This window comes from Etheostoma cragini, chromosome 6 (assembly GCF_013103735.1).
Source record: "Etheostoma cragini isolate CJK2018 chromosome 6, CSU_Ecrag_1.0, whole genome shotgun sequence".
Taxonomy (NCBI): Eukaryota; Metazoa; Chordata; class Actinopteri; order Perciformes; family Percidae; genus Etheostoma; species Etheostoma cragini.
In genome coordinates this window covers 20,463,492-20,481,816 of record NC_048412.1, presented here as the reverse complement: position 1 = coordinate 20,481,816, position 18,325 = coordinate 20,463,492, and the positions used below count along the sequence as shown (strand labels likewise).

The 18,325-nt window shown below is 41.6% G+C and overlaps 1 protein-coding gene and 1 long non-coding RNA gene across 6 annotated transcripts in view; one reads left to right on the top strand and one right to left on the bottom strand.

Moving 5' to 3' along the window:
• The window catches only part of cadm4 (cell adhesion molecule 4), a 148,204-nt gene that overhangs the window by 126,454 nt on the left and 3,425 nt on the right, over positions 1-18,325 (top strand). For 3 of the 5 annotated variants that reach the window (XM_034874881.1, XM_034874882.1, XM_034874880.1), the window contains exons 4-7: positions 577-738; positions 2,486-2,576; positions 8,975-9,147; positions 15,662-15,772. In XM_034874881.1, coding sequence (XP_034730772.1) covers positions 577-738; positions 2,486-2,576; positions 8,975-9,147; positions 15,662-15,772 — 537 coding nt within the window. The remainder of the gene's footprint in view (positions 1-576; positions 739-2,485; positions 2,577-8,974; positions 9,148-15,661; positions 15,773-18,325) is intronic. The other 2 variants (XM_034874884.1, XM_034874883.1) reach the window with 1 other exon arrangement.
• LOC117946620 overlaps positions 16,015-18,325 on the bottom strand; it is a 19,081-nt gene continuing 16,770 nt past the window's right edge. Inside the window, exons 2-3 of the long non-coding RNA XR_004657059.1 lie at positions 16,511-16,515; positions 16,015-16,026 (exon numbers count right to left, since the gene is read on the bottom strand). This is a non-coding gene — a long non-coding RNA (uncharacterized LOC117946620). The remainder of the gene's footprint in view (positions 16,027-16,510; positions 16,516-18,325) is intronic.

Here is an 18,325-nt window from a genome sequence, read left to right as displayed (position 1 = left end):
CCCCACCCTACCCCATCAGTCATGCCCATTTTGCTGCCCTCTCTGTCTCTCATCTATGAGTCCCTCTCTCCTTTGCCTTTCTTCTCTCGCCCAGATCCTTTGACGCCCCTCTCTCTCCGTTTCTGGCTCAGTTAAAATCTCAATTTAGTTATGCATATTCACTCTTTTATCCCTCTCTTTCCCTCATCTCTGTCTCACATTCTTTCACGCACACACAAGTTGATTTGCCATCTGCAAACAAACAGTTCTGCTGCTCATAATTGCCATGAAATAAAGATGCAAATTGCTTTCTCTTTTTTCTTTTATTATATTCTCACCACCCATCCTCCCCTCTACCTGTACTTGGTCCTGCTGTAAAATACTCATTCATCAGTCACCGACTTCTTCCAACTTCTTCAGTCTGCTTACTTCTTCGATCCACCTCTGTGCTCTCCTCTAAAAGTCTCCTCTTTCTACTCCCTCCGTCCTTCCCTTTTCTCTCCCTCTCCCACCATAGGTGTGATGTCTCAGCAGGGAAAGTGGGAAAACAGGAATGTTCTTTCCTTTCATCATCTCATTGCATCTTTCTCTCTCCAGGTGTGGTATCCCAGCAGGACAACGCAAAGACGTTCAGCGTGTCCAGCACCATCCGGATCCCGGTGGAAAGGAAAGACAACGGGGCGGCGCTGAGCTGCGAGGCGTTCCACCCAGCACTTGGCGGGCAGAAGAGGATTCGACACTATCGCCTGGATGTGTACTGTAAGTCTCTCCTTCAGTCAAAGTGTGTTTGTGTGTGTTCACTTAATATCAAAGTGCTTTCAATCCATGTTGGCAACAAATGAAGTAACATAACGTTCATTGCCAAACATTTAAAAAAAACTAAAAAAACAATGATTATTCCATCTGTATAGCTGTCAATTAAGTTCCTACTTCAGTACAATTTATTATTGTGTTTTACTTTAATGCCAGCAATACTTTTGTCAGGGTAACAGCCTCATTTTTCAAATGGCGGATATCTCATTTTAGACTGAAATACAGTATTTTAATAGTCATATTCAAATCTGCCCTGTATGAGACGTGTTCTCATTAAAACCTAATAAATACAAATTGCGCGAGCTGGCAGTAACAGTCCAGTGGCCAGGTTAGGGTCCTGGCCTGCAGTTTAGGGAGCTAACCAACATCAGCTGAGAAAACCTGGGTCACATTAGTATGTGCAATGACCCCCTTACTGTTCTGGGATTGATTGATTTTGCTGGCTTGTATGCACAATTTGGTATGCTGTGAAATCCCTTAACACATGTCCATTTGAGGCAGGCGAAAGCAAACAGTGACTACTGAGAGATTTAAATTTATAATTGGCTTAAGTCTAATATTCACTCGGGGCAAAAGGTTCAGATAGACCCATGTTTTTAATTTAAGACCAATTCTCAATATTTTTCCAGTAGGATTAATCTTGAAAATGTCAGACAGCTTTAAAATCTAGGCTATATGCTTGGGAAAATCTGAAATGCATCATTTAATGAATTTAAAATGGAAATCCATGTCTTTGCTTCTAATCCCATCAAACATGTTTAGTTTGCTTCTATTACTTTACTTTTGACTTTTCTGTCTATTGTTTTTTGATATGAGGACAAACAAAACATTCTTTTTTTTACAATGCAGGAAAGATTGGTCTTTGATAATATTTGTTTGTCTTATTTTGTCTGCAAATCCTTTTTTAAATTCATAAAACAAAGTAAAATCACTTGAAAGGCACCAGATTGAGATTTTCAGTCATTAGTTGATACATCAATACTACAATGAAGTTAATTTTCTTCTCCAATGTCACTGTGATGCTATTCAACAAGGCAATACACACTCAATTATTCAATTTGTTCTCTTCTCGTATTAGTATTACTGACAGGTCAATATGATTCTCATCCCACAATATGTCAGATAATCTTGGATAGTCAAACATTCCACAGGCATAAATAAATATTTACCATGGGTGATAACATTCATATTTTTCAAGCCTTTCCACATCAGTCCTTGGGTACAATTGATTTGCCACATGTATACTAATGTTGGTTGATAGATCACAATGATTATTATTCAATAATGTTGTCAATCTGCGAGCTGGTGGTTCCTCCAGCCAGACAACTTGTAATAATGACCAACTGTCAACGTGGATTTGGCTTCCCATCGCTCTGTAACTGAAGCAAGTGCAGTACGGCAGCTGCTGGAGCGGTGGGCTGCTTATGATAACAGGTGTCTCAACCGTAGGATTGTTGGCTGGTTGCCTTGGAGACAGATGTTAAAGACCCTTCTTCCTGCCACTTTCTCACTTTTCCCTTGTACCTCCTTTTTGTTCCCTCGCTCCCTGTTTGTCTCTCATTTCTAAATCTTCTTTTCTGTCCTCTCTGATTGCCGCTTCTTTTTCATCCCTTCATTTCATTTTCTATGGCGTCCCTGTTTTTTTCTCTCATATGTATACTCACAAACTTTATTTATCTATTTCTGCCCACAGTTGCACCAACAGTGAGAATTGTTCCTCCCTTTGGCATTTTGCGAGAGGGCGACTCGCTCAGCCTCACCTGCTCTGTCACTGGGAACCCTCTGTAAGTCTGTGTGTGTGTGTGTGTGTGTGTGTGTGTGTGTGTGTGTGTGTGTGTGTGTGTGTGTGTGTGTGTGTGTGTGTGTGTGTGTGTGTGTGTGTGTGTGTGTGTATGTGTGTGTGTGTGTGTGTGTTTGTCTGTGTGTGTCACATGCACACATACTGTACATAAACAAACATGTTACTGCTGCACCGCACAATATTTGGATTGACAGTAAACATAACCAAAAAAATGACAATAAAGCTGAGGGAGAAACCTCATTTCACCTGACTCTGGGTCACTGACCTTAGCTGTCCTCTAAATATGTATACAGTATATTTACAGTATATGTATTGAGAGCTTTTCTGAGTCAGGAGATAGGTGTCTGTATGATTTTTGGTTACTTTCAAGGGCATTATCTGACCATAAAGGGGTCCTTTGCGCCACCAAACTTGGCCAACATTCTCAACATGCGGTTAGATGGCGTTCAGTACTTCTTTCCTGAAAAATGAATCCTTCATCACTGTTTGTTGCAGAATTCCAAATATTTGCATTATAATATTTTGGCTCTGTAGAAGACCCAAGGATGTTGTGGGACGTGATAAAAGGTTTTATCAAGAGGAATACTATACTTCGACAGCGAGAATAAAGCTACCCCCCGGACACATCAAGCAGTGGTAGTGTCCAATTAGGCCACCTCCCCTATAAAGCTGCTCCTTCTCCACGCGCCACCTCTTTCAAGCCATCAGACATGAATCCCTCCCAGGTATGGACTCCAGCTGGTAAGCTCAAAAGAAAAAAACTGTTATATAACAGTATGACCATCCAAATGTAACTAATAGTGCACGCTTGCTAAAAGACACTTTCGTATAAATCAAATAAAGGATCATGCATGTGAAATAAAACAAGTGTCCTGAAAGTTATTTGTAACTGAATAAATGGTTGCAACAAATGAAGATGTATAAACAAACATATCAACTAAACCTAAGGAAAAATATGAGTGCATGAGGTTACCGCTCTTAAGCTGGTTGTGTGGCCATGGCTGTGGCCATCACACCGACCAAACTGGATTAAAAAAAACGAGAATGGCAGCAGATAATGTTAGACAACTTCTCCACATTGTGGATGTTGTAGTAATTGGTCAAATTGGTCAAAGTCAGCATGACTTCACTTGAATGATTCTGCCCACAACTCAATTATCCCTAGTAATCCCCAATCCTCATTGTTACAGTTAAGATATTTAGGTATTGAGGTATTCTCTTGCTTAAACCAGATTGTTAAGCATAACTATTCTGCTGCTCTGGACAGCCTCTTCAAAGATATGGAAAAATGGATGGGTCTTCCCATGTCGATTCAAGCTTGTCTCTCTGTGATTCAAATGGATATTTTAACCAGGATTAACTTTGGGATCTCTATGCTACCGCTTTCCTCTCCTACTGGTTAGTGGCAGAAATTACAATCAGCAGTTTCTAAATTAATCTGGAAAGGTAAACGACCGTGACTTAAGATGTCTACACTACAGTGGAGGAAAGTGGATGGCGATCTTTCAGTTCCCAACTTGAAACATTATTTTCGGTCTTTTGTGCTAAGGCCCCTCCTTTCTCGGCTCAACCCAGATATGTCTGTTTGTTGGTGTACCTTAGAAAGTGTTATGACAGAACCTTGGTCCCTCTGTGACGTTCTTTTTGCCAGTATCTCTAACAAACAGTGCCAGCTACACTTTGGCCCCATCTCTCATCTCATCAAAACTTGGAGATTGGCTGAAACGTAATGCCATATATCATGTCACTGGCACACGTTTTCCCCTTTATTCAACAATGCAGCACTCTTGATTGATGGGAGGCCTATAACAGCCCCACAGTGGGAACAGGGGGTTCATTATCTAAAAGACACCTTTAGCTTGTTACCTTTTTCCCAACCTACAAAAAGCCTTCAGTCTGCAACGTTCCTCATTTTTCTTTTACCTTCAATTAAGATCAGCACTCAAGGCATACGGTGTCTCCGGGCAGAGAGAAATTATTCACTATGCAGCCAAAAACCGGTGGTTTGGTATCAAGGCTTTATTGGTTTTTGGTAATATGGCATGGTTTATGGTCTGACATTCCAGAAGTATTGCGCAATCCAGATCATCAGCAGATTCACTACAATTTCATTCATAGGACAGATCTCACCCCTGTGAAAATGCGTCATATGAAAGTAATTAGCTGCCCTTTATGTCCTTTCTGCCCACTTAAGGCTTGGGGCACTTATCTTCACATGTCTGAAACTGCCTCATGATGTGTCTGTTTGTACATTGATCCTTTCTTTTTTGGATGTTGTATATTTGGAACTGTCAACAGCTCGCGTAAATGGAGCGCAAGGAAAACCTTTGAAGACTTGGTACAGCCTTGCTGACTGTTTAAAGGCCATGCTGTAGGCTGGTGCTGCGGCCTTCTTGCTTCTGTTGGCACATGTGTTTGGTCCTTTGTCTTGTTTCTATCTGTGTGTGTGTGTGTGTGTGTGTGTGTGTCTGCTTTTGTGTGCATTTGTGTCTCTTTCTGTGTGTGTTTATGCATTTTCTCTTGTTCCATGATGAATTCCTAACAAAATATTTAGAAAGCATAAAAGGTTTGTCGTAACAAAGCGTTTCTTGACAAATCGGCTTAAAGATACACAGAAAGCGTTTGATTGACATGCAGGATGTTGCCAAGTTCAACGTCAACCCTTGCTGCAACCCGGTCTCGCGGCAGTTTGTGAAATGGTCACATTATTTTGGTCTATTGATTGGTCAATAGATCAAACAGGCAAATGAAACGCCACACATCTAATCAATAGATTAAATAACGTCGCCATTTCACAAACTGCCATGAGACTGGTCTGCTTATAAACACAATATTTATAAAACACGTTAATGGACTGCAAGTATTCATGTAAAAGTGTTTTGGTTCAGGTTTACTTAAATAGCTGATAGCTGCACAGACAGCTACAAGGCTACTTGGCTCTATTTTCATTCTGGCAATCAGTTTGGAAGGTAAGATTGGTGTTGGATTTAGATCAGTTCAGCTTTCTGAGAGTGAGGCCCAAATTTGTCCAAGAGCAATGAGTAAAGAGACAGTTTGGCCCTAAAGCTGAAAAGTTGGTGTTGAAATTTCTCAAATCTCTACCTGCTCCAGTGGAGTTTTTCACTAGCCGCAATAGTGTTTTTTCTGGATGGCTACCAAATGTGTGAGAGTAAAGCAGGGCATCACTATAAGGAGAACATATACACTTTATCAGCCTTCAATACAGGTTTCAAAGAGATAAAAAGGAAAATTTGAGAGAGCTTCTTCTAGCTTAAAATAGCCAGCTGCCAATAACAATCTGTATTATTTGTTGTTGAAATGAACACAAAGTTGACCTCTTTCTATATAATTACCATCCCATTATTCCAGGGGCCTTTCTTAGAAACTTCAAGTAGTTACCAAGTACAACTAATCCCCTCCATTTTTACTATAGTCCCTATAATTACAACTAGATATTTTGGTTGGTTCTAGGAAACCATCCTTAGAACTGAACAGCAACCTTATCAATTCTTCCCTGGAAAAAAAACAAGAAAATAAAAAAAGTCTATCAAAATTAAGTGTGACCACATACTGTCCTTGACATATGACAAAGGCCCCCTTTGGGCCATGTAATCCAAAATGCATCATCCCTTGAATTTTAATGGAAGTCAAACTAGGGGTGTCCAATATATCACATGTATATTTCCAGTATCATGAAACAATCAGGATATTTTTATCATGTTATCATTATCATGACAACATAGTGCCAAAGATGTTGAACACAACCAGAAGAGTTTTATCTGTGCTATCACCTGACATTTAATGTTAAACCGATGGATTAAAAAAACTGATCCATATTTTAATGCATAAAGGACAGAGAGTAAAATAGCTTGAGCAGAAGGCAGAGTGGTTACTAGTAGAGTAGTCTGTATTCAAGACGTTCCACTTTCAGGATTGCTCCATTGCCAACGGAAATTCTGCCATATTTCCTCTACTACCTTACACTTTCTTTGTGTTGCCATTTTAAACTCTGGTGGATTTATGAGGACTATGGTTAACTGCTACTCAGATCTCTGTTAATCTGCAGCTAGAGTTTTCTGTTGCCCCGCTAAAACAAGTTCTGACAAAACAAGCTCCTTCCCGAGGCTATTTTGCAGAGGCACACTCTGGCCGATGCTTAGCACCACCCACGATGATTGTGATTGGTTTAAAGAAATGCCTACAAACCACAGCACGTTTTTCTCCCATCCAAGAATGCTGCGTGGACTAGCCAGAATCTCCTCTGCAGTGTTGCGGAGGAAGGTCTGGGAAAGCGAGACTACTAGAAGAGTGTAAATGTGGACATATCATAGAATTGTATGTACTGTAGCTCTGTGTGTGATAGAGCTTCTAAACCCAATCTGCAGTCAACACTTTTAAGAGCCAGCTTTGAAACAAAGTCTTTTCTAGTGTGTCCACGGCCCTTTGTGCATTTTCCAGAAGGGTATTGGGTCCTAAGCTGTTAAACCCTCCCATAGATGGCCCGTCTGTCTGTGGGCATCAAGTACACTTAAACTCCCCAGTAGTGCTCAGCCAAAATGTGTGTGTGTGTGTGTGTGTGTGTGAGATGATTTAAATGAAATACCACAGTGGGGACTGGCTGAGAAGTGTATTGGCTATAGCCTCATTAAAGCTTTGTAACGGTGGGTTGGGGACTGTGTGTGTGTGTGTGTTTGTGTGGTACACTCACACAAATGTGACAGTGAGAGATGGGACATCAGGCCATTCTGGAGTCTGACCCTCATCTCATGCTGGACTCCACACACACACACACACACACACACACATTGCAGTCCCCTTGTCGTCCTCCCGTTTGCTCTCTGGACCTGTTAACTACCGGTTAAGTATTAATGACCAATTATATGCCATTTCCTTTTGGTGGAGGGGTACACTCATTGTTTGTCTATTATTAGGAGCAGGATGGAGCCTTGTTGTTTGCTTAATTGCCTGCTTACTCGTGTGTTAGCGTTTGAAGGAATTAATGTGTGTGGGAGTACACTTAAATATGCGCATGTTCATAAGAGAGGAACGGTGAGAGATTTTGTTAGTGTGTGTAGGATCAGTGTGAGGGTGTGTGTGTGTATGACTAAGCAAGAAAGAGGTTTAATTAAACGTCCTGAGGGATTTAAACCCAGATGAGTCAGGATTGTAATCTGGCCAGGGTAGCATGAGCCATGACACTTAGCCAGACACACACACACACACACTCATATACATACACACAGCGTTGTTCTCCAAGATGTCTCTGTAATCCTCGCACCTCCTGTCTGCTATGCCTTCTCGTCTTTCATGACCAATTCATTTTGCCTGCCTGCTCCTTCTCTTCATCTCCCAGAACACCATCTCTTCTTGTCTCCCCTCTACCTGTACTAACACTCTTTCTACTCGTCTCCCCTCTGCACATCTGACACCCTATTTCTCTCTCATCTGGCCTCCTTTACATCCTGCCAAGTCTTTCACACCATCGCCGCCCTCTGACCATCCATCTCATAATTTTTCAGGATGCAGCCCTCTTTGCCATTGGCTCCCTCTCCAAGCTCCTTTTATACTTTCTTCTCATGTCATCTTCTCCTGTGGACCTTTTTACGCTCCATTTTCACCTTTCTTTTTATAGCATCTCCGGGTGCCTGCGCTTCGATTCTTTGTCTCCTCTCACTTCCTCATTTTTAATACCCTTTAGCACCCCAGGTTTTACTAAATGTGTTTAAGACTAGCACTCAACTCATTGTGTTAGTTAGGGATATAGTTGTTGTGGTGTGTGCAGGTTTCACAATCCCTTAGCAGCTGCACGTAACACATGTGAATAGGACAACTTATTTGTTTTGAAAGCAAATGGTCCCCCACAGCTCCAACCCCCTGGGCCAAGCTAACACATCAATTACCAACCTTATAATTGCACTGCTTGTTACAACAAAAAAGAAAAAAAGTTTGCCACATTAAACACATTACTGTCACATACTAAGTAATGCATTACTGCAAAACACCTGTGGTTGTAGAGGTAATAGAAAAACTAGTTTTCAAATAGCATACAGTCAAGGTTGAACATTATGCTGTTGCAGTTTTAACTTTGGATATTTGCATATGAGTGTGCGTACATGTGGGAGGATATGAGAAGCTGACTCAGGGTCAACTTTTTTAAGGTTGGACTTCTAAATTAAATGGCCACAGCTAGCAATTGTTTTAAGTATCAATGAATCTGATGACATTGTGATGTGAGCCAAATAAACATGTGAAATGTGAGTGTTTTGTCCTTGTCTCCAAATCTGAGATTTCTGATTTCTGTGATCTCTGTCACTGTCATATAAAACAGAGGGATGCATTATTCATCACCTTTGAAACGTCTCTCGCTCTCCTTCCCATCAGGCCCAGGAACATTCAGTGGTCCAAGATTAATGACACCTTACCCGAGAGGGCAGAGATTTCCGGCCCCACCTTTCAGATTTCCCGTCTCAGCCAATCACACAACGGAACGTACTTGTGCCAGGCCCAGAACAACTATGGACGTGCTGCCGATCATTACACCCTACTGGTGTATGGTGAGTAACGATAGTTGACGGTTAATTATATGTTGCAAGTCTTCTTAGATTTTGGAGTGCTTGAAAAGTTTGCTACATTGATCTGTTTTTTTTCTCCATTGTTTTCATTTCTATCTTAGGTAATTGTAAACTGTTCAGAATAATTTGATGTACAATGAATCTTTTGTTTGTTGTGTTTCTTGTTCTTGATGATATTTATTTTTGAGAAATCTTTTTAAATTTTATCGATCCTTTTATCTTCCCGCTGAGTTTAGAGTCTGGCTACTCTGGCACTGGGCAACAGACCCATTAAATCCTGATTCTTGTCTCATCTGTCTTTCGGCTTTATTTGTTTTCCTGATTCGGTACACAGCAGAAAACCTCTACTAAACCTCCTGTGAGATTGATTCAACAGAGATATTGATTCCAAAAGAAGACATAGGCTACCAGGTACAGACACTAGTCACCAACATCCTCATTCAGGGTTTCTCTTGTAAAGAAATACAGATTTGAGATGTTTTGACAACTAAATGAACTTCACAAGCTGACACATAAGACAAAATAGACAGCATATGTTGACACACAAAGTACTAATGCAATTCTGAAGCTGTTGGAGCTTGGCATTTTACATGGTAATATTTGGGAACATCTGTTGCATTTAAAATTCAGGCGGGTAAGGCGCTTTTGTTGTCAAGGTTTATTTATTTATTTTTTTACAAACGTTGCACCTCGATTCACTGGTGGTTGCTAAATTCTTAATGAAGGTTGACCCAGATAGACTGCGCACACAGTGGCTCAAAGAAGATGACGGTGGAGCTTGCAACATCAAATGAAGATCTTGTATCATGATGAAGTTATTTTCAGAAAATGTGACAAATTGGCCAACTTTTCCCCAAGTTTGAAGCACATTTTGAAAACAACCTTTTGATGCATGTTAATGTTGCGTCAGCCACTCATAAAAACCACTGAGTAAACTCGCAGTCAAAAAGGGACAGCATTGGAATTGTAAGATTTTAATGGGACAGCAGCAAAGCTAAATCGCAAAGCTAGCTCATCATTAGAGGCGTCTTCGGGTTACACATCCAATCCTTTTGTGGTATGGCCTAATTACATGCACACTCCTGTCACTCAGCAGGTTTACCGTGTTTTAATCTCTCCGCCTGCCGGCTGCTCCTGTCATTGCACCCAAGCATCATAATTGGAGATCAGAAACAGAGGGACAGATGGAGGGAGTACAGAGACATTATATCTTATGTAACATTTTTATGCTGCTTTTGGTAAGCACCCCCTCATCTATCCGTCACACTCTCTGTCTCTCTCACATGCGCGCACAACAATCACACAATCTTGTACAAGCATGTCTAGCATCAAACAGCACACATAATGGCGGCTTTCCACAGGCATCAAGGGTGGCAACAGTGGCAAGATGAAAGGTGACATCCCCACCCACTTCCCTTCCTCCCTCTCGCTCTATCTCTCGCTATCCTGGAAGGTTAGACATGTCGTGCTTTGATGTGCTTTGCCACCGCTGTGGAAAAATGTTCTGTCTTTTTCCCTCCTCCTTAGCTTCCTCCCGCACCAAATTTAAACTGCCTTTTTCATTTGTTCTTCTTTGAGCCACTTCTTATTTCCTACATTTCATCACTTATCATTTTTAGTTCATGCCTTTGCTTCCTGCTTTTATTTGATTTATCTTGCTTGTTCTATTTTTTTTATTATTATCCTCTCTCACACATTTAATGTAAGGAATCTAGCTTGGACCAACATCTACAATAGACCAGAAATCCACATAACCAACATAAGCCAGGCTTCAAGTCTTCTGCTCTGAACCACGGATTTCCAGCAATCAGCTTCTTAAATCCTCCTGCAGTAGCTCTGTATCAGGGGTGGTTTGCTGTACTTACGAAAAAATATGTACTTGCCCAGTGGGCAGATTGTTTCAAACCTTATCTCAAAGAGCTCAGAGTTGTTGATTCAGCCATCATATTAATCTGTAGACGACTGAAAGTCATTCTTAATTTTCCTGTACGCCACAAATCCTTGCATTACGGCTATACTGCTTCCAGTAAAATGTGTGTCTTTGTAAATGTTACATAATTTAAAAACTAAACGGTGTATATTATGTACATCACTGCCTTTGCAAATAAACCAACAAGGATGATTTAATATGGTGATGAAAAGTGCTACTTTCTGATGACTAAATACAAAGGTCATCAGCCAATATTAAAAATGAATATGATTCCACTCTGTTATATATGTTAAGCTCAATCTAACTCACTCTAACATGGAGTGCATTTTTTCCATCTGAGCACCCCACCTTGTTACTGTAGGTGTAAATAGTGAAAATCTCATTTTGTAACAAAGCTCTTTACTTACTCCTACAGAGTTTGTGATAGAAAAAGATCAATTGGTATCATTCTTGCTTTTTTATTCATTTTCCCTTTTTTTATTCTCTGTGAGCTTATTTTCTATTTCTATTGCAACTACTTCATCCTTTCCATCCCCCTCTTTCTCATCTCTTCTGTTTTTCTCTCCTGCTTGCCTTTTTCTTTCCCTCTACCCATTCCTTTCCCCGATATCCGACCTCTCTTTTATTTTGCCCGCTGTTCTCGCCTCTTTTACACCTCCTGTCCACTTCCTCTCTCCGCTCCTCCCACACCCTTTCAAGTGTTTTTCACCTTGCCACCAGTTTGCCCTCCGTTCAGATGCAGTTCAATTTTTCTTGGGTTAGTTAGAAATATGACACGGATACGAGTAAGTTTGGGGTTGGGGATGGAGGGACAGATGGAGGGAGGAAGTAGGGGGCAAGAGAGTAGGAGGAAGTGATGGAGGGATGAAAGGGGAAAAGAAGAAAGGACGGTGGAGGTCGAATGCAGGTTAATATTCAGTACCACAGCTTGTCAGATAAACGGAATGTCAGTTTAGTTGGCACCTAGCCTTCCTGGTGGGAATCCCAGGGTCCACTGAGGGAGGAAGGGGGGCAAGGAGGGAGCGCTAGAGGATGTGTTGTAAAGGATGAGTCAGCAGAAAAGAAACTATCTTATTGCAGGTGCAGAAAAACTACCAGTGCTCTCTCGTCGCTCTCCTTCTCATTTCGTGTCAACCTTCCCTCTGCGAGAGTTATCTGCCATCAGGGTCTGTACACCAAGAACAAACTCCGGCAAAAGTGGCTGACAATTTGTCACAGATGCTTTTGGCGCTGCCACTTTATGAGGGGAGACGGGCGTAATGCTGGCGAAGGAGAACAGAGAGCGAGGGGTGGGAAACTCTCCGGGGAGCCCGGGCCGTGGCTTAGACGTGATGCATTGAAGCTGAGCTTTATTTGACTGGTCACGCTCTGTGTGCGAGTGTGTGTGCGTGCTCTTTGATGTGTTTATGATTTACAGATTTTTGGGATGTGTGTGTACAACAACAATGAAATGAACTTACTGCAATTTTCAGAAAATTACTAATGATGTAAATGTTAAAGAGTTGTTACTGAGTGCGGACACTTGTACGCATGACCCACACACACACACACACACACACACACACACACACAAACACTGCAAGTACCTGCGGAATGGGAAAAGGATGTTTCATCTCTTTGCCACCATTGTTAAGGAGAAATTGGATTTTGTGTGTGTGTGTGTGTGTGTGTGTGTGTGTGTGTGTGTGTGTGTGTGTGTGTGTGTGTGTGTGTGTGTGTGTGTGTGTGTGTGTGTGTGTGTATGTGTGTGTGTGTGTGTGTATGCGCGCACAAAGATGCATGTGAATGTGTGTGCATGTGACTTGGAGGAGAGTGTTGCTGATTGTCTGGTGAAAGCCCGGAGGGCTCTCTTATGTAATTGAACTGAGCTGCTACACTCAGATGAATCGCCAAGCCAATAAAACCCATTAGAATTGAATTGCATGAGAGAGTGTGGGAGATAGAGCGAGAGGTACAGAAGAGATAAGAATTGTTAGTTTGCATATGTGTAACACACTTATGTGTGTGGGTGTGTGTGTGTTTGTGTGTGTAAATTTCAGCAAAACAGAGCGGGAAGTGAGCCCGGTGGAGAATAGAGGGACTAATGGTTTCATAGTAAGATTCATGGAAAGCAGTAGGGGAGTGATAGAAAGATCAAATGATAGGTACATAGAAAGACTGAGAAGGAAGCTAGGTGACCAGGGATTAGTCTGTGTCTCCTCGGCTGTTGTAATGAGCCGTCAGGATAATTGGAATGAAAAACAGACCTCCATTTAATGAATTGAGACTTTCAAAAAACCTACAATGAGAATGAAAGTGGAAAAAGGTGTGGGGCTGGTGGCAGAGGAAGCCAGACAGAGATAATGCAGAGCCAATTTTGTAGTTTTTTCCCACACATGACAACGCACCTTTATTGGCTTCTGAGTGAATTTTGAATGAGTCTTCAGCCAATCAGTGTTGGCCTAAATGGCCTCAGCAGTGGACCCCTGACCAGTGTCCAGCATTCAGTGCACTGATTGACAGTTGGAGCCATCACTGCTGTGGGCAAGGCCGTTATAATCAGGAACACCAAACATGAAAGAAAAACAGGGTTCATCCAAAATGGCGGCCCAGTATCCTCAGGCGCACTTCTGCAAGAATGAGATACGTGAAGAAAACGTCATTATCGCAAGTGCTGCCGCATCCATCCCTGGAAATAACATGGGCTGTGTGCCTGATTGGCAGCCATATAGAGTTAATGAATAACAATATGATGTGGGAAAAAAGGACGCTATCAGCCAAGAGGACGACAGCTGTATGGCATTCTCCTTAATTAAGTTGAAGAGAGGCAGTGAGGGAACGTAGTAACCAAGGAGTGAAACCAGAGCGGCAGCTGAATGAAAGAAAGTGAAGGAAGGAGGTGGTGCAAATGAGCAAAAGAGAGTTTGGTTGAAGGAGAACAAGAAAAAAGAAGTGAGAAATGGCTGTACAACGATAAGAATAAGTTGGGAATGGTGAGAAAGAACCATTTTTAGGTCAGTCGTGATAGTCGAAAGAAATTAATCAGCGTACAGTTAATTAGTGCAGCAACCCTGGCCATTAATCCTCAGGCTCATGTGACAATCACACATATGTATTTCTGTGCACACACACATGCAACATATATGCACTCACTCGAGCAGGAACAGACACACATGCTTACACCATTTTTGGGTAATTTCTCTTTCTCTCTATTTGGTCCAGCTTTTGTTCTCCCCTTCTCTCTTTTACTTTACCTAACAGAAAACTCTGCTCTGCTTTGTCTTTCCCACAAAATACACTACGCATCATGTTACATTTTTTTTACAGAGAAAAGAAGACCAAGGCTGGGCTTGAAGGGGAAAAAACACAGAAGCGAGGAGGTATAGTGCTGACATAAGAAGAGTGCAAAAAGAGATTGATGATCTCAGGGCCAGTGGGAGAAAGGGAGAGAAGAGACAGAGGAATACTTACCAATAAATTACTCCTGAGTAGAAAGGGCAGTGTGTGTGTGTGTGTGTGTGTGTGTGTGTGTGTGTGTGTGTGTGTGTGTGTGTGTGTGTGTGTGTGTGTGTGTGTGTGTGTGTGTGTGTGTGTGTGTGTGTGTGTGTGTGTGTGTGTGTGTGTGTGTGTGAGTTATGCATTTACGTGTAAATGTGCAGGAACATGTGGTCTGGGTATGCGTGCACAAGCCTGCAAGTATTTTAAGACAAGCTGTGGGAATGTCTGTGTGTGAGACTACCTCGGACGTTGCGGTTTTATGGAGATCGTTTGATGAAGTGGCATATTATTCACTCTTAAAGTGCTGATGCAAACACAGACACACACATTAACACCCACTCTTCCATCTAGTACCTTTTAGTTCTTGTCAGCCATTATTTTCTGTCCTTAACGGCAATATGAATATTGTAGCTCAGCCATTGATTCGGAAAATGTGTCAAGATCCAAGCTATTGTTTAGCATTGAATGAGACATTCCCTGCATGGCACTTTTCCATTTGGAATGCATCTGTCACAGACAATGTCTCTGTCTCTACTGCCATTGTGCCATAGAAAATGTGTCAGTGATAGAGAATGTGTTACTGTATATTCCAATTGCCTCGTAGATGAAATTCAGTCTGCCAGATATGATTCTCTACAGCCCCTGTCTTAAAGCATGCCTTCCCTATTGTAAATGTCGTCTTTAACCCCCTTAGCTGCTGTAGAATCCTGCCAGAGAACAGCATTTGTCCTTGTCGCTTCTCAGGGGTCATCGATTCCATTTGGGAAAATAATTAGAAACATTTGACTCTGGTAACGAAATGGCATTGGCCTTAATTGCTGATCAGCAGGTTTGAAATAAGTGGTTTCTCCAGTTCTTATGTTTTAAATCTTCTCCTCTTTCTCAAAACTCATTGGAAGAAGCAAGCTGTCTTTGAGACTGCTGTCCAATGATTATCTAGCAGGATGCTGAAGAAACTCAATCAACATTCAACAACATTAAAGCATGTGTCATGTTTTATAGGCTGTAGAAACTTTGCTATGAAACCCTGCAACACCTTTGTTGATGTCACTGCATGTGTGTGTTATCCAATTCCCTGTCTGTCTGTAGATAATGTGTCAGTCACTACCACGGTCCCTCCTATTCCCACCACCCAACCAATCACCTCCCATCCCACCACCCCAACCCTCCTAACACCCAGCTTCGCTCCGGACCCGAAAGGTAACATACACACCGTTTATTCTGCATCTGCTACCCTCCATCTCTATCCTCGTCCTTGCCCTCTCTCCTTTGGGGCCTTTCAGTCCCCGTCTCACGTGATGACTCTCAGGTGGCCTGCACACACACACACACACACACACACACACACACACACACACACACACAAACATACTCACACAGTTTTTCTGCTGCAACCTTCTTTTGCCCTGCATCTACATGAACGTACGTGGCTGCAAACCACCCACTCTCTCCCTCTTTCTTATCTCTGACTGTTTTGATGATCTGCACACACACATTGCCCAGTCAGCGCATTTGTGTGTGTAAGTGAGTGAGGGAGTGAGTGGTCGGCCTAGGGGTGGGTCTCTTGGTGCTTGGTAGGTACTGTTAATGAATCTGCATTAAGAGTTTTAGAAACTGCCAACGACACTGGCCTCTGGAGGGCCAGGGAGATGCTGCACAAACATATTTATACTCACACAAACACACACATTTACAGAGAGAGAGAGAGGCAGAGTGAGATAAGAAAAAAAGATCAGGAATCAAGATGTGTTTAATCTTATTCTCCCTGATGATGATGATGATGTCACATAGCAGGAGAAGGAGGCTGCTTGGCACTACTCTACTACCTATGCGTGCGTGCGTGCATGCATGTGTGCGCAAAACTACACTTTCTTTTACCCATGTCCTTCTCTTTTTATCTACAAAATGTATTTATGTCATGCATACACTCCCACAAACACACGCTCACTGGCATCTCACGCTCAGATGACATAAAGAGCCAAAGGAAAAGCAGCGGCTTGAACAGTCTGAGAGCATTTAGGCAATGCAACATCTGAGGGCCTCCTTGGAGAAAAAAAAAACACTTTTTAATACTGTCATTCGTTTTATGTGGAGCTTTGGGCTGCGGTGGATTAAAAACAGGGTGCAGTGAGGTAAAGGTATAGCGCTTGAGACCTTGCATTTTCATCCCCTGTGACATATTGCTGCTCGACCCTTTCACAGTTGAATCAAACATGTCCTGTGGGCCTGCTGCCGACCTCTATTTTATCATTCACACATACACACCAATACTTGATCATACACATAAGCAGGAATGTAATGCACTTTGTCTCAATGCTCAATGAGATACTGCCTGCAAAAGAACACACCCCATTTTTCTTCAGCTGTCAATCCCTGCTCTTCTTCCTCCTCTTCCTTTCCTTCATTTTCTCTTTCTTCCCTAAACTCTGTTTTAGCACTGTATTAATGATTCATGTTTTAATTCTGCCTCTCAAGGTCCAGCAGCTGCATCAATAACTCTGTCTCCTTGCCTGCTTTTGGCCCTACCAGCTCTTACACTACACTCTGTCAACCCCATCAATAAAATAATAATCTTTCGTTATTGTCGGCGACACAGACACTGTCTCAGTATTTAAACCCAAACTCAAGAGCTGTGTTTTTTTGCAGCACAGATGACCAGAATTCATACTTTACAAACCATCTTTTCAAAGAAATCAGTCAAATGTTATTGAGTTTAAAATCAACGTTAAACTGGTCTCGGTGTATTTTACAATTACAGAAACACGGAAATAACAGACAGCAATGAAACAATCAAACATCATTAAAGCAGTAATTACAAACAATACAAAACCAGCAACATAAGAGAATAAGTCTACATCCCTGCACTCTTGTCAAGTATTTCCTGGTGAAATTGTGACCAGGCCTGTGCTTGGTCTTACGTTTGCTTTATGATCTAAATAGGGCTGGGATTAACAGTTAATCAGTTGATTATTTTTTCAAGTATTCAATTAAATGTTAAATCAACAAAATGTCAGAAAATACTGAAAAGACGATCATCACAATTGTCCAGGGCTTGCCGTCGAGGCCTTCATATTGGTTGTTACATCTGAACAACAGTCCGGACAATCACATTTTTAACTTAAAATGACAAGTGATGAAGAAAAAAAGCAATTAAATTAATCAATTATTAAAACTGCCAACTAAATTATTCTGTCAGCTGACTAAATGCTTAATCGACTAACACTAACCTACACTTCCTTTCATTATTCCTCTAGTTTTTTTGTATTTGTCCTTTACTTTAAAGCAGTGTGAAGTTGGTTATAGGTGAGGTCGACATGAATAATTCCCTATTACTACTGCAATTTCATACTACAGAATGTCACAGAATTTAGCTTGCCGATTTCATTCATCTTTTTATCTCTCTTTACTCATCTTGTGGTGAAGTGTTTGATTTAATTTCCCATGGCTGCACATCTGGGGTTGTAAACAGACTCAAAGTTTCCCTCATTCAAAATGCATTGTAGGCTTGACAGGTACTTGGCTGGAGTGGGTTTTTTAGAGGCTGGCATACTTATTTTTTATTCACTCTCTTCTGTTCTCCACCTTTTTCTCACCCATTCTGACTTGTCTGGCATTCTGTGCAGTGCGTGATGAAAGGTGATAATAAGTTGGGTGAAAGATATTGACTTGTGTTTTCTCCTGTCTCGCTCCCTGTACCCTCACCCACGCTGCTGTTTTAAAGTGCTTTCTTTCTTTCACTTTCTTTATTTATAT